The sequence below is a fragment of the Sus scrofa genome, chromosome 16, assembly GCF_054392235.1.
Source record: "Sus scrofa isolate SSC_HxYL_T2T_F1_AM1 chromosome 16, Sscrofa_HxYL_maternal_Yorkshire_Landrace_v2.0, whole genome shotgun sequence".
Taxonomy (NCBI): Eukaryota; Metazoa; Chordata; class Mammalia; order Artiodactyla; family Suidae; genus Sus; species Sus scrofa.
Genome location: NC_139398.1, coordinates 18,213,646 through 18,229,306, shown reverse-complemented (window position 1 = coordinate 18,229,306; position 15,661 = coordinate 18,213,646). Strand labels below are relative to the sequence as shown.

At 45.7% G+C, this 15,661-nt stretch overlaps 1 protein-coding gene and 1 long non-coding RNA gene across 5 annotated transcripts in view; one reads left to right on the top strand and one right to left on the bottom strand.

The window, feature by feature from the left end:
• Positions 1 to 13,289, bottom strand: part of LOC102167708 (uncharacterized) — a 68,171-nt gene extending 54,882 nt beyond the window's left edge. Inside the window, exon 1 of the long non-coding RNA XR_014830808.1 lies at positions 11,931 to 13,289. This is a non-coding gene — a long non-coding RNA (uncharacterized LOC102167708). The remainder of the gene's footprint in view (positions 1 to 11,930) is intronic.
• Positions 13,290 to 13,642: 353 nt separating this feature from the next.
• MYO10 (myosin X) overlaps positions 13,643 to 15,661 on the top strand; it is a 238,328-nt gene continuing 236,309 nt past the window's right edge. For 3 of the 4 annotated variants that reach the window (XM_085001727.1, XM_005672397.4, XM_085001728.1), the window contains exon 1: positions 13,643 to 14,133. Coding sequence is in view for 1 of the 4 variants with exons in the window: in XM_005672397.4 (XP_005672454.2) it covers positions 14,113 to 14,133 (21 nt within the window). In the remaining 3 variants the exon portion in view is untranslated. The remainder of the gene's footprint in view (positions 14,134 to 15,661) is intronic. The other variant, XM_085001729.1, reaches the window with a different exon arrangement.

The window sequence follows — 15,661 nt, the reverse complement described above, 5'->3', positions numbered from 1 at the left end:
TTATTTCTTGCTGAATCCTGTTTTCTCTTGTGATTTCTCTGTTTGTTCTGGTGCAGTGATCAGAGCCAAGTGGTTCGGTATGAGCAGGGGGTGGCAAAGACAGAACGCTGCATCCCAAAGGCGAAGCAGCTGAAGAGGGTGATTTCCAAGAGAGGTAAGAGGCCAGGGAGATAGGTGTGGGGGGCAAGGACTTGCAAGTGTTCCTGCCAGATCCCCGCAATGAAAACACAGGCGCTGCTGCTGGCCAGGCAGGACAACAGGCTCAACACACTCTGGCCCACTACCAGTATAGGGTCAAGTGTGGATCGAATGAAACTTGTTCCATTCATTGTCTTAAAAAAAAAAAGGAAAGGAAATTAACATTTTTTTGTACCTACCAGGTGTCAGGCCTTGTGTTGATGCTTTCCCTAGCTTATTCAGTCCTGGGAATCACAGGCTTGTTTTCCAGCCTCACACTAAACAAATGGCCAAGTTCAAAGTTGTAAAGTCTGATTTCGAACCCAGTTCTGTCTTTCTCTCAAGTTCACGGTCTTTCCAGGGTAGGACAGAAGAAAGAACACTGAGCTGTGTGCGACCGCTCAACAGTGGGGAGGTGGGCAATTGTCAGAATTCTGAGTTTCGATTTGCTCCTGTGCAAAATGGGTAGAAGGATACCTCCCTTGCTGATTCAATAATGCAAGCAAAGCTCTCGAGCAGCACCCAGCACACACTAGAGCTTGTGAATCCACTTTAGCCCTGAGTGGTAGAAGCAAGGCTAGTAGGACTGGTGTTAGGATTAGGCTGGGCCAGTGTCAACACTTGAGTGCTTTACTTAACAACTCTATCACTCCTTCACTATCACCCCTCTTTTACAACAGTGACAGACACTCCTCTGGGTGCTTGAGATACAGCAGGAGATAAAATAGACAAACCTCTGTTCCCAAGGAGCTGGCATTTTGGTGCTCCCTGGTGGCTCAGCAGGTTAAGGATCTGGCACCATCACTGCTGTTTCATGGGTTCGATCCCTAGCCCAGGAACTTCCACATGCAGCAGTGTGGTCAAAAAAAAGGTTGGGGGTGGGGAGCTGGCATTCCAATAGAGGAAGGCAGACGACAAGCACATAAACGCAATAAATACGTAAGCCAGGGATCAGCAAATCTTTTAAAAGGACAAATATCAATATTTTAGGCTCTTTGAGCCAAAAGATCTCTGTTGCAACTATTCAACCCTTAGTGCAGAAGCAGTCATGGACAGTCTGTCAGTAAAGAAAGCTGGTTCTAATAAAACTGCATTTGAAGAAAAGATTTTGCATCAGGTTTGGCTCATGGACCTCAGTTTGCTCACTGCTGAGGAAAACAAAGAGAATGTAAGAGGATTTTCTTTTTTTTTTTTTTTTTGTCTTTTTGCTATTTCTTTGGGCCGCTCCCGCGGCATATGGAGGTTCCCAGGCTAGGGGTCGAATCGGAGCTGTAGCCACCGGCCTACGCCAGAGCCACAGCAACGCGGGATCCGAGCCGCGTCTGCAACCTACACCACAGCTCACGGCAACGCCGGATCCTTAACCCACTGAGCAAGGGCAGGGATCGAACCCGCAACCTCATGGTTCCTAGTCGGATTCGTTAACCACTGCGCCACGACGGGAACTCCCTGTAAGAGGATTTTCAAGAGTGATAAATGCTATGAAAAAATAGATAGAGAAACATAATACCTGTGATACCATGTGCCAGGTGTGTCAGTACAGAGGTAGACGGGCTGGTCAGAGGATACCTGAGCTGAGCTCTGAGCGAGGAGACAAGACAGCCATGAGGTTCATGGAAGGGGAAGGGAGATATTGCAGGTACAGGAAACACATGTGCAAAGGCCCTGAGGCAGGATCAGAGTCTATAGAAGGCCAGTGGGGTTTTATCAGCCTGAAAGGAACTGGTATTTGAAACTAAGTGTTAAGGAGTCCCTTGCAGTGTTTAAGAACAACCTGAACAAGGTGTTGATTTACATTTTAAGATACCACTCCAGCTTCTGTGGAGCAGGGACATCATGGGCAACACTGACAGTGGAGAGACAGACAGTTGAGGGTGAAGGGACAAAAAGGCGAGAGACAGACAGACAGACTGAGACAGAGACAGAGACAGAAAGCCTTGAATGTGTTCTGCTGTGAAGGCTATGGGGTGGGAGCTGGAGGAGGATGTGGCTTCCTTGAGAGATTTAGAGATCGGGCTATTGCTGTGGGCTGATCAGAAAGGTCTGGTGGGGAATATGATGTTGGAGTCAGAAGGATAAAAGGGTCAGGAAATATAGGGTCAGACATCACCAGGAAGAGGTGATGCATGCTCTCTGGTGGCAGCTGGAAATGTGTCCAAAGTGCAGGACTGTGGCTTCGAGAGAGAAGATGGAGGAGTCCCCATGTGGTTGCATCTGTGATCTCTGTGAGTGTGGAATCCCCAACCTAGTTTTTTTGCATCTCCTTCTCCTTTTTTCTTTTTTGGCCGTGCCCAAGGTATATGGAAGTTCCTGTGCCAGGGATCCAACCCAAGATGCAGCTGCAGCCTTTGCGCCATAGCTGCGGCAAACCTTGATCCTTAACCTACTGTGGCTGGGGTGGGGATTGAACTGGTGTCACCACAGAGATGAGCCAGATCATGATCCTGGTGCACTACAGTGGGAACTCCTGCATCTTCTCTTGATGGCTTCCTGCTTACAGCTAACTTGGACCTGATTCTGCAACACAATGTATAGCCTCTGCCTTTCCTCCCCTAAACCCTCTTACCCTATGGTTTATAGCTGCCAGAATCCCTCCATCTCTTACTCTCTGAAGACTGCAATATGCTGGCTTTTAAGATAACAATGAGTGAAGCTAGTACCTGTATCAGAGCAAAAGTGCAAATTGCTTGATCTCCCAGTTTACTAAGGAGCTGAGCCTATGGAGGGCGCCTGATCTGAAAACTCCCTCATCCACTCTTCCCTCCATCTCAGGACCTCCATCATTCTTCATCTTCCTCTTGGATTCCAAAAATTCCCTTACCCACCCCCCCTCCTATTTTGGTCTTTTTAGGGTTGCACCCATGGCATATGGAAATTCCTAGGCTAGGGGCTGAAACAGAGCTGTAGCCAGTGGCCTATGCCACAGTAACACCAGATCCAAGCTGGATCCTTAACGCACTGAGCAAGGCAGGGATCAAACCTGCCTCCTCGTGGATGCTAATCGGGTTCCTTAATCACTGAGCCACGATGGAAACTCCGTATCTAGCACTCTATGCTACTCTTATCTACACACTTGAAGTTCGTGGTGTCTACTCTATGTGATATGGTAGAAATAATAAATAATGATGTCCTTCTGTGCAACACTTGCCGACACCATGTTCAGTGAATCTCTGAAATAAGCCAAGGTGAGAGCATTTACACCATAGAAATTGGCAAAAGCTTCAGTGTAAATCAGGCTCTCCTTTCATAGAGTCAATTGTCTTGCATGCATTAGCATACCACTAGTTGTAAACTGACTTAATGGAAGGTTAAAACAAGTTTCCAGGTTTGTCTCCTGTAGCTCTACACACACACTCTGCCCTAAACATCCTTGGTACACTTGGCTAAATAATGCTTTTCATACCTTCAGAAATGTGCTTTCCTCTCTTCCCCACCTGCTGGAAGGCTCCTCATCCACTGAGACCTGGTTCAAGTGAAGCTCTCTGGGAGTTTTCTCCCTATATTAGTTTGCTTTTGGGTGTCATAACAAAATACCACTGATTGGGTGACAAAAGACAGAAGGATCTGCACACTTCTGAAGGTTAGGCGTCCAAGGTCAATGTATTGGCAGGGTTGGTTTCCTTGGAGGCCTCTCTCCTGGGCTTGCAGATGGCTGCCTTCCTGCTGTGTCCTCATATGATCTTTCTTCTGTGCAAGCATCCCTCATGTCGCTTTGTGTGTCCACATTTCCTCTTCTTCGGAGGACACCGGTCACACTGGCTTAGAGCCCATCCTAATGGCGTTGTTTTTAATTAATCACCTTTAAAATGCTGTCTCTCCAAATACAGTCCATGCTAAGGTACCCAGAGTTAGGACTCGGGGGTGGAGGCGGGGGACATTATTCTGCCTCTAACCCTCCAATGGGCTGCGCTTTTTATTTTATAGTTCCCTTAAAACTCTGTGTATGTTTTTACTGCAGAAATTGCCAGCCATTTCCAAGTTATCTTTTAGTTTCTCTCTGCAGCTGGTCTCTTGATTTCCTTGGGGGCCCTGTCTTCCTCATCTTTATATCTTCTAATACCTGATATTACAGATAAAAAAATAAACATTTGAAAGAATAATAAAAAGAATGGAAGAGTAAATGAAGTTCTGCTCTGATAAAAGAAATGTGTAGTTTATTTTTCAAAATAAGAATAACGGTATGGGAGCTCCCTGGTGGCCTAGGGGTTAAGGATTTGGCATTGTCACTGCTGTGGCTCGGGTTCAATCCCTGGCCTGAGAACTTCTGCATGCCTTGGGCGCAGCCAAAAAAAAAAAAAAAAAGAATAACCATATGATTTTATAGATACTACAAACTCAGAACTTATAGAAAAGGGGTTAAGAATAAGTTTCAGTTGTCTTTGTCTTTGTTATCTAGAAGTAACATCCGTTGGACATTTCTGGTTTTTCTTGAAAGTGCTCTATATAATTCATTTTGTCAGATGGGAAGAGACAGGCAGCTGTTCCCTAGTATCTATTTGTTCCTTCTTCCAAGTAATAGTTTTTAGTGGGTAAATAAAAACCCAGAATACATACAACATTGCTCATTATTCCTTGTAGCTGGTTACGTTCTGGCCCATAGCGAGCAGGTGTGCTGTGGGACAATTCCTGGGAATCTGCTGTAAGAAACCGTGGGGTGCTTTTTGCCCCCTCCATCAGCCTCCGCCCCACATGGCCTAATGCAGACTAGGAAGCTGAGGCTGCCTTCCTGAACTGCGGGGCCTGAGAGCCTCAGTGGCTCCCTGCAGAGAGAGCTGGAAGGAGTTGGTGTCCTTGGAAACTTTATTGGAACACCCCAACCTTCCAGGTTTTGTCCGTAAGAAAAAAATATAAACATGTCTATTTATAGCCACCATTTCTTTGTTTTTCTTAAACTTCTGTAGCCTACAGATGAAACATTTCATCTCATAACTTTTACTTACGCCTAACTCCATATCAATAAATACAGATAGTATGGCGGATTAAAAATGGCCACAGAGGGAGTTCCCACTGGGGTGCAGTGGGTTAAGAACCTGACTGCAGTGGCTCTTCAGAGGTGGGGGTTCAATCCCCAGCCCAGTGCAATGGGTCAAAGTATCCTGTGTTGCTGCAACTGTGGCATAGGTCGCAGGTGTGGCTCCAATTCAATCTCTGGCCTGGGAACTTCTATCTGCCACCAGTGTGGCCATTAAAAAAATGGCCACAGAGGAGTATTTTGGTGGTTCCTCAAAAAGGGAAACACAGAATTACCACATGACTCAGCAATTCCATTCCTAGGTGTATATCCCAAAGAACTGAAAACAGGCGTACAAGAATTCATAATGGCCCTATCCACAACAGTCATAACATGGAAACAAACTGAATGTCCATCAAATGACAAATGAATACACAAAATGTGGTCTATTTATACTATGGAATATTAGCCACAAAAAGAAAAGAAGTATTGATACATGCTACAACATAGATGAACCTTAAAAACATTACGCTGAGTGAAAGAGGACAGTCACAAAAGGTATGCATGATTCCATTTACACGAAATATCCAGAATAGACTAATCCCTGGAGACAAACTGCAAGTCAGTGATTGCCAGACGCTGGGGGTAGGTGTGAATCTGAGTCGCTGCTTAAGAGTTACGAGGTTATCTTCTGAGGTGATGAAAATATTCTGGAACTAGATAGATGGTTGGAAACATTGTGAATGTCACTATATACTTTAAAATGGTGAATGTGGTGTTTTGTAAATTTTAGCACTCTCCTTACCTCCCTCTTTCTTTTTAAAAAAAAAAAAAAAACAATGGCTACAGATGTTCTGCAGTTTGTTCCATCAAGAGAGTCTGGAGGGGGTGGGGAAAGGGAGTGGGATGGACTGAGAGTTTGGGGTGAGTAGATACATGTTATTACATTTAGACTAGATAGGCAATGAGGTCCTGCTGTATAGCACAGGGAACTATATACAATCTCCTGGGATAGATCATGATGGAAAATAATATTTCAAAAAAAGGAATGTGTGTGTGTGTGTGTGTGTGTGTGTGTGTGTGTGTGTGTGAGTGTTACTTTGCTGTACAGTAGGAATTGGCACAACATTTTAAATCAACTATATTTTAATAAAAAAAAATGTTTTAGGAGTTCCCATTATGGCGCAGTGGTTAACGAATCCGACTAGGAACCATGAGGTTGCGGGTTTGATCTGTGCCCTTGCTCAGTGGGTTAAGTGGGTTAAGGATCCGGCGTTGCCGTGAGCTGTGGTGTAGGTTGTGGATGAGGCTTGGATCCCGCGTTGCTGTGGCTCTGGCGTAGGCCGGTGGCTACAGCTCCGATTCGACCCCTAGCCTGGGAACCTCCATATGCTGTGGGAGCGGCCCAAGAAATGGCAAAAAGACAAAAAAAAAAAATGTTTTAAAAAGAAAAAAGAGAGTCTGAAATGTGGGATGGTCTTATGTCAGGCTTTGACCACTAAAATGTGGCAGGAGCAATGCCATGTGACGTCTTCGGAAGTTCTCAAAAGGTGTTAACAGTCCTATTCTTGCCTGAATGAAATCCTGAGTCCTCCACGGTATGAAGAAAAACCAGGGAGAGAGTGGCCAGCTGTCCCGGATGCCCAGAGAGGTGCGTGCCCCAGGAAGATGACTGTGTCCCATCACCAGCCACAGCTGGCACCCATCTGCCTGCAGCTGCCTCTGAGAACCTAGGTGACAGCAGCAGTCAGGCCCAGTTAGGCCACAGACTTGTGAGAAGTAATAAGTTGTTGTCTGAAGCCACTTAGTTGTAGGGGTCTGGTTACACAGAAACAGATAACTCACACAAACATATGCTGCTCTGTGCATTTACCAGAAATTACTCAACCCATCTGCAGAGGGCCACTTTAGGTTGTGTCTAGCTTTTAAACTATTCTAAACAACTCTATCCTGGACATTCTTATATAAACAATTTTCTGCACTTATCTAATTTTTCCCTAATACTCTCAGCAGCAGCATACTTGCATTGAATGAAAACTTGAAGGAAAAAAAGTTCCAAACATAATATTACTGTTGTTATTTTTAGGGCGGCACCTGCGGCATACAGAAGTTCCCAGGCTAGGGGTTGAATCAGAACTCTAGCCACTGGCCTATGCCACAGCCCCAGTAATGTCAGATTCAAGCTATTGGCAATGCCAGATCCTTAACCCATGGAGTGGGGCCAGGGATCGAACTCCCATCCTCATGGATACCAGTTGGGTTTGTTACCGCTAAGCCACAACAGGAACTTCTAGAGAATTTAAGCAAGAGGAGATTTATGAAAAAGTATTACAAATCTTGCCATATCATTGGAAGAGCCAAAGAAATGAGTTTTAGGCTAAGTTCCAGAAACAATTCTTAGAACCCATGCACCAAGCAGGCCTGGCTGGTCAGTGGCTGCTTCGACTACCAACTTAAGAACCCTGCTGGGGCAATCTGGGCGTGAAGTCCCCACAGCTGAGTCCCCAAAATACCCTGTGCCCCCAACTGTGACACCAACACTGATGCTCTGAGCCTCTCCTGTGTCCTCACGTAGTTTGTTCCTTAAAAAGGAACCTTGAGTTACACCTTGAGTGGATGCATCTCCTTGGTAGAATTGAAGTCACGGTGTTTAGAGCAAAGGAAGCCTGAAGATTCGCCATTGGTTTGGAAGGATTCCCAAGATGGGAACACTCTTGGCATGTGGATAGGGTCATTGGAAGTTATAGGGCAGCCCCGAATGGCAGATATCTACTCATCAAGATGACTGAATTATGATGATTCCATTAGTAAAGGGAGTCTGGTGAAAGTGGATGAGGAGAGTGAATAAGCATTGGCTTGGGCACGTGCAGAATGAAAAGGACCTCGCTAGAAAAAAATCCAGCAGAGGGTTGGAAATATGGGGCTGGGACTTTCAGCTTAACTTATAGATTTGGGAATCATTTACGAAGAGATGGCAGCTGACGTACTGAGAATTGATGGCAAGAATGTAAGAGTGAAGAAGAGAAGAGATTGACCATATTTTGGAGGAGGGAGAGAGGAGAGGAGACTACAAAGGTGACAGAGAATGAGGTCAAAAAATGGGAGGACCAGACAAATGGAGTGTCATAAAAGCTAGGCTATACAATTTTGGGGGCCCCATGCAAAATGGAAAAAGTAGGACTGCTGATTCAAAAATCATTTGAATTTTAAGTTAATACGTAGAGTATGAAACAAAGATCAGGGCACCTTCTGGGCTTAGGGTCCTGAGTAACTAACTCTTCTGCTGGGCACTGATGAAACTGGTCCCAAAGCTATGAGGTGGGAGTTTCAAAAGAGAGGCGATGTCAAGGAGGATGCAATTTGAGAACAGGCTGTTGAATTTGATTATTTTGGGTGATCTTCAAGAAAATGGGGTTACAATCTCCAATCACAATGCGGTGATGAGTAAATTGCTTGGGGATGAAGTGTAGACAGGTAAAAGTCAGGGGGTTGAAGAGATGGCCCAGTAGTTCAGGGAGCAGTTGGGTCAAGAAACAATCATTTTCAGATGGAATAGACACAGTCATATTCATTGGCCTGGATAACGTGAGCAGGAAAGATTGAGGATGTAAGAAGAGGGGGCAGATAACAAGAAGTGAGAGCCCATGGTTTGGAAATGGTAAACATGTTTTGATTAACAACAGAGGTGGAGAGATGGTAAAAGTTGGAAAGTCCGCCTTGGAGCCACCCTGGTCTCAGAAAAGAGAGGGAGTGTGAAAATACAAAGAAATCAGGAGAAAACTGGAGATTTCAGACATACCCCAAATGGGCAGAATATATCATCATGGAGGGTTTCTTAGACCTTTATACCATTTATTTATCACACCCAATAGGATAGGACAAAGCACTTTTTTTTTTTTTTTTTTTTTTTTTTTGAGGGCCAAACCCACAGCATATGGAAGTTCCCAGGCTAGGGGATGAATTGGAACAACTGCCGTCCTACGCTATAGCCACAGCAACTGGGTGTCTGAGCTGCTTCTGCGACCTACACCATAGCTCACAGCAATGCCAGGTTCCTGACCCACTGAGGGAGGCTAGGGGTAGAACCCACATCCTTATGGATACTAGTTGGATTTGTTTCCACCGAGCCACGATGGGAACTCCAGGACACAGCACTTTAAATGGAAGTGGATTAATTTATGAAAACAGCTTTCTTTGTGTGGGATATCAATTGAGAAGGCATTCATGGTATCCTGTGAAACAATGGAGGTGGTTGGCATTGACGGCCCATTAAAGAAGCTCTATTGAGGCAAATTATATCTGAGCTGTAGCTCATCTTGTTTAGAAGAATGATGGCTAGCAAATCAGTTTTTTGAGTGTCTTACACCTGCTTTATTTCTCTGTTTATTCTTTTGCACTTGTTCAATTCTACTACAATGTGAAACATTTCAGGTATTTTTTTCCACTGATTTTTATCCTTTCTAAAGAAACCTTTCATAATTGCTTTAAGTTTCACATGGAAAAAAAAAAAGAAAAACTTCCTTGAGGGCTTTTGAATTGTAAGTTATGAGAAATAAAAGGAACAACTGTTTAAAAATTTAAAGAACATGAAAAGATTCCCTTAATTTTTGTTCGTTCAAAAGGCAAAAATGTGCATTTTTAAACATCCAAGACTATAAGTGAACTGAAAGGAACTGCTGTTTAGTTAAGCATGAAAAACAGGATTTTAAGGTTGTGTCAGTTATTAACTTCTAATTTGTGTGAAAGAAACTCCAGAAGTTTTTCTTCCTGTAACTAACAATTAAACCATTAGTCTGACTGGAGCAATTAGAGCTGAATATTTTATGAAAACAAAGGTAATGAAGAAGACTCCATACACCAAGATACATCCAGATTAGGAAGCGCTGGCCACCAACAGAACAACAGCAAAGGAACTCAGTTCGAAATCATGAAGGCAATTAGGACAACCCATTTCAACTAAAAACAACAAAAGCAGAAGAAGATGTAGTATTTCATTCACAAACATACACATATGTAAATCTCCTTATGCTCTCTTTTATACACAAATACATTTTTGTTACTTACGGATTAATTTTTGCTGCTGAAAAAGAGAGCATAACGAGCTTTTTTTTTTTTATTTTGCAAATGTAACACCATGACCATGTTTGAGAAATAAGTAGGATAATTAAAAGGAACTTGGCCTCTGAGAAATGTGCCCATTCTGGCATTAACATTCTTGAGCCTCTAATGGTCATTTCTCAAAGAGCAGGGTTTAATGTTTTAGCCCAAACAGCTTTGAGCAATGGGTAACACAGCTCCCTGAAAGGAAGCACTTAACTTTTCAAAAAATGGTAATAAGCGGATATTCTTAGAAATCTATTGAGTTAAAATGTTTCCCTTTCTCTGTTCAATTATGCCAAAGCCCTTGTAAATTTAAATATTCCTTTTAAACAACCGATTCCACCCCAAATACTTGAAAGTTAGCAATCCTGTTTAGAATACCTAAAATAACATGCTCTTTGCTGCTCAGCAAAGAGAATCGTACTGCTGGAGTTCATCTTTACACCTTTTTTGAGACTGTGCATTTTTTACACATAAAATCCTATGAATTCTGACAACCTAAAGCAATGATCCTCAAACTCAGGATTGTCTTCTTGGGTGGTAACTAAGATGCAGACTCTTAGGCACTTAGCCCACCCCTGAGATTCAGAGTCATGGGTTTTAGGTTTGTTTGCCTTTCTAACAAGTGTCCTAGAGAATTTTGAAAAAGTGATGTAAACTTTTTAAAGAAATATAATTCAGTAAATTTCAACTCTTAGGTATTGGCTTTGGCTCACAAATCTTTTATAAGACAAGTTAGGGGTATGTAGTTATTAACCGTATCTCTTTTTTTTTTTTTGTCTTTTTAGGGCCACATCCAAGGCATATGGAGTTCCCAGGCTAGGGGCTGAATTGGAGCTGCAGCTGCTGGCCTGCACCGCAGCAACACCAGATCTGAGCTGTGTCTGTGACCCACGCCACAGCTCACAGCAACGCGGGATCCCTAACCCGCTTAGCGAGGTCAGGGATAGAACCTGAGTCCTTATGGCTACTAGTCAGGTTCATTACCACTGAGCCACAAAGGGAACTCTCTTAACCGTATCTTCCTAATCAATAGGGAAGTGACTTTTTAAAAATTAATACTCTATTTTCTTGAGCAGTTCTGCCTTTATAGAAAAACTGAGGGTATCCCAGTTTCTTCTATTGTTAGCATGCTATATTAGGGTGGCACAGTTGCTACAGTTGATGAGCCAGTATTGGAAAGTGACTGAAATGACATGGCCAAGGCTGGGCTAATGCTGGTAGCCAAGCCACACCCACACTTGAACAAGCTGCCTGGTGGTACTACTTTCTCTTGAAAGATGTTCTTTACAGATTACCATCATAATGACTCTAATTGTTCTGTGACAGTATCTGAACACAGGTGGCAGTGGGACTCATTTGACTAAGCACTTTGATTGGTGCCTGGGATGGTTGGTCTTTATCCTGGGCTTCATCTTAACACTCTGACCCACCTGGCACACAATCATTAATGGCTTACTTGTGTAAAACTGTGAAACAGGGCAATCCCAAAGCACTGTATCAAAAATTAATCCACCTTGACCCTTTCCAAAGCAAAGTGGAGTGGACACAATGATATTAATGCTGAGATAGGTTACAAACACACTTAAATTTTCACAGGAGGTTTACAGAGAGATGCTTCATTCATTCATTCTGAGACAGGTTGGGGATACCAATTTGAAAGAACAGTCCCCCCCCCCCTTTTTTCTTTTTAGGGCTGTACCTGTGGCCTATGGAAGTTCCCAGGCTAGGGGTCGACATGGTGCTGCTTCTGCCCACCTAAGCCACAGCCACAGCAGCACCAGATCCGAGGAGCATCTGTGACTCACACTGCAGTTTGCGGCAACAACAGATCCTTAATCCATTTACTGAGGCCAGTGACCAATCCCACATCCTCATGGATACTGCGAGGTTCTTAACCTGCTGAGCCACAGCAGGAGCTCCACAGTTTCCTCTCTTGAGCTTTGACTCTGCCAACTGAAGATGAGTAGGACACCAATAAAAACCCTTGGACATGATGTAGGTTTACCTCAATACGCCATAGTTTCTCCAGTAGCCTTAGGAATAAGCCACACCCAGTGGTTAGGTGGAGCTGGAATTATGATGAATGGCTGGGCATCTCTGGGCAGGCTTCCCCTTGAAGATGTGACTTTTCGACTTGAGTTTTAAAGGATGAGTAGCAGTTGGCAAATCCCCTAGAGAGAGCTTCTCAAACCATTTGTGGTGAAGAACCAGCCGTGTTTTTGTTTTTTTGCTTGTTTGTTTGTTTTTCCCCTCCCCAATCTGTCAAGTACCCATAGGACAACCCTGGAGTGCCAGGTATGACTTACTACGAGTCTGACAACACCCAAAATGGATTGCACTCGGTTCAAAGCGTTCACCTATCACGTGCTTGTATATCAGCGGCATTTTGAAATTGCTACAAAAGTTTCTAAACCTTTGCTCTCAATTTCTCCCCTCATTACAGTCAGGTTCCAAACAGTTTGCAAAACAGTACAAGGTTGGGTGTCCGAAAGCACCTGAAAGCCTGCTGAAAATGCAGCTTATAGATTCTCACCCCACAGAATTCCGACCTGCAGCTCAACAAGATTCGCAGGTGATTCCTGTGCACGCTAAAGTTTGAGGACCTGCCCTAGAGGAAACTAACACTCAGTACCGGGGCGGGGGGAAGGGTTGAGCCTTCATTCACCTCCCTTCCGTTTGGCTATCTGTTTCCTTTAGGTCCAGGAAAGGGTTACATTTTTAGGGTGCAATTGGCCACGTCCTCTTCCAATTTACAAAACTACATTTTCTGGCTCCAATGAAAAAGTCTTTTAACCTAACAGCAGGAGAGAGACTCCACACGGGAAGGCAGCTTCCAGAAATTCTGATTAGCCTCGGTTCTCCGCTTTGATTTGGCCCAACAGCCAGGGCAGCTTCGCGGACCACGCTTCCATTGCCTGGGTCGCTCATCTGCCGACGCATTAATGAGATCCGTGCTTAGCCGGTTCCAGGGTCTGCCAAAGATCAAAGGCACACAAAAAAGTCCCCCAACCCCTCCTCCTCGGTGACTATTTGGTCTCTATCACCAGAAGGAAGAGTCAACTCCCCCGCCCTCAACTAGGTGGGGAGGCTGGGAGGCGGAAGGGCGGGGATGTAAGGGGAGCCTATCAGGCCCCGCCTTCCCCGCCCGCCTCGGAGCCTGAGGCAGCCGGAGGAGCAGGGTGGGAGGGGACCCGGAGAAGATGGGGGCGGGGTGCGCCGCCGGGTGGGGCAGAACCCTGCGGAAGCGCGGGGAGGAGTGGGCTCCTGCAGGGGCGTGGCGTGGCGTGGCAGACCGGGCAGGGTGGGCGGGGCTCAGCGCTCGGTGGGGCGGGGCGAGGGGAGCGAGTGGGCGGGGCCGGACGAGCGGGCGGGGCTGGCCGTGCGCTCCTGTCCGCAAGTCTCCGTGCGGCTGTGAGCCGGTTGAGCCCTGGCGCCCGAATATTCACCGCTGCAGTGCTCGCGCGGGGAGAGCAACTCCGGGCTCGCTTTGTGGCCGCTGTTCCCCTGCCCGCCCCGAGCGCCTCCCGCCGGAGGGCAGAGGGAGGGGGCGCGCTCCCCAGCTCCCCGCCACCCTCCCCCAGCCGCGGGGGAAGAATGTGCCACCAGCTGTTCTCCGCTTGCTAGCGCAGCGCCCAGGAGTGAGGAACTTGGAGAAAGAGACAAAGGCTGCAGTTGGGACGAATGAGTTAGAGACTTGGGTTTGGGCAAACAAAAGGTGCGAAAGACAATAAGGGGAAAAAGCGATGGCAGTGGGGGAGCTCCGCGGGGTCAAGTTGCTGGGAATCGCGCCGTGACACGCATGGTTTCCCCGGACCTTCTGTTGGGCTGACTTCCTCGAGCTGGAAGCCGGACTCGGGCAAGTTGGGGAGCGCACGGGAACAATGGACAACTTCTTTCCCGAGGTGAGTGCGCTAGCGGCCGGGAGGGCGGACGCCGGCGTCCTGGCCCAGCTCGGGCTGCGTTCCGGGAGCCGGGCGCGGGCTCCCTTCCTGCCCAGACCTGGCCTCCGGGGAGGGAGGGATGTGCCCGCGGCGCAGCGCGCACACTTGCTACCGCGCGCGCTAAACCCGAGAGGGCGAAACTTTTTGGGAGTCGTCAGAAATCAACCCCCGGGGAGTCTCCGGCTGAGTAAGCCGAGGCAGGTTTTATTTTGTCCCGTGCTCTCAACTTGGCTCCGGTGAGCGAAGGTGAGCGTCCTTTTGCAGGAGTGGCCGGCTCCCCGGGTGTCCCAACGGCGCCCGGCGCTAGGTGAGGCGGCGGACGAGGGGCCTGGCCGGGAGGTCTGCATGCCCCACTTCCAGGGTGCCCAATAAAATATTCATCGGGGACGTGCCTTTCTCCAAGAAAGGGTCTGGTTTGGTATTTCCTTTGCAAAACGTGCCGGCTTCCTGTAAGAGGGGTGCAAACACTTCCAGTGGAGACGGCTTAATGAAGTGTGAGAAGGGGGAGGCGAGGGTTTAATCATTCACTGTGTTTTCTGCCTGTCGGACCTTTGGAGTCTAGGTTCTAATGCTCACCAAGAAGTGCTCTTTTTAGGATCTGAGATCATTCCGGACAGGGAGACAAAAAGAGTAGGGATTTGTGCGGACTGTTTTTGTAGATTTTAAATTCGAATGTAAAGAAAAGCGTTTAGAGCGAACATTGGTTATTTTTAAAGATTAAACTGATGTTCCTTGTAGGGTCATGGAGGGCGGGACACCACAGTTACTTGAAATCTGTCTTGAGAACCTCCTTTTTTTCCCCCCCAGGACCGAGAGTTACTGTAGTTTCTTGGCTCCCTTTCCTTTCTTGGTTGTGTTTATTTAATAAATTCTATTTAAGTTTGAGGTTTGAAGTGGCTCAAAGTAAACTTAGTTGACTTAAGGAGCCTGATGTGACTTTCACTGAAAGCCAGGGGATGTTTTGTAAATCAAGGACAGTTTTGGAATCTTCCAGAATATTAGATTGGTGAAGGTTTGCATCTCTTTTGGCTAACTTTATCAGTTTAATTAGATACATTATTTCAAGTGATTGTACTTTCTGGATGCCCACGGATTATAAATAATCTAACAACTGTTTAAAATGGTCTAAGTGAAATGTTCTTGCATGATAGTAATATCCCTTTTTTTTTTTAAAAAAAAAAGTGGTGTCTCAATGTTATACCCACATTCATGGTGAGAGGTGGAGACTGGAAAGGAATGAATCATTCATTAATACAAATTTTTTACTTTTTTAAAAAAAGTGAAATTTACAATTATGAGACTCTAGCATTTTCTAATCCATAGACCTTTGTTTTCGTGCTTGTAAGAAGGCACCAGAACTTTTTGCAGGAGTTGCGGGTTAACCACTGATGAAAGACCAGCGGGCTGTGTTTAATTGCTTTCATCTGTAAGAAAACCTAAGGCTCTTGACTGCAGGACACTAACTCTTAACTTTTTTGGCAGTGGAGGG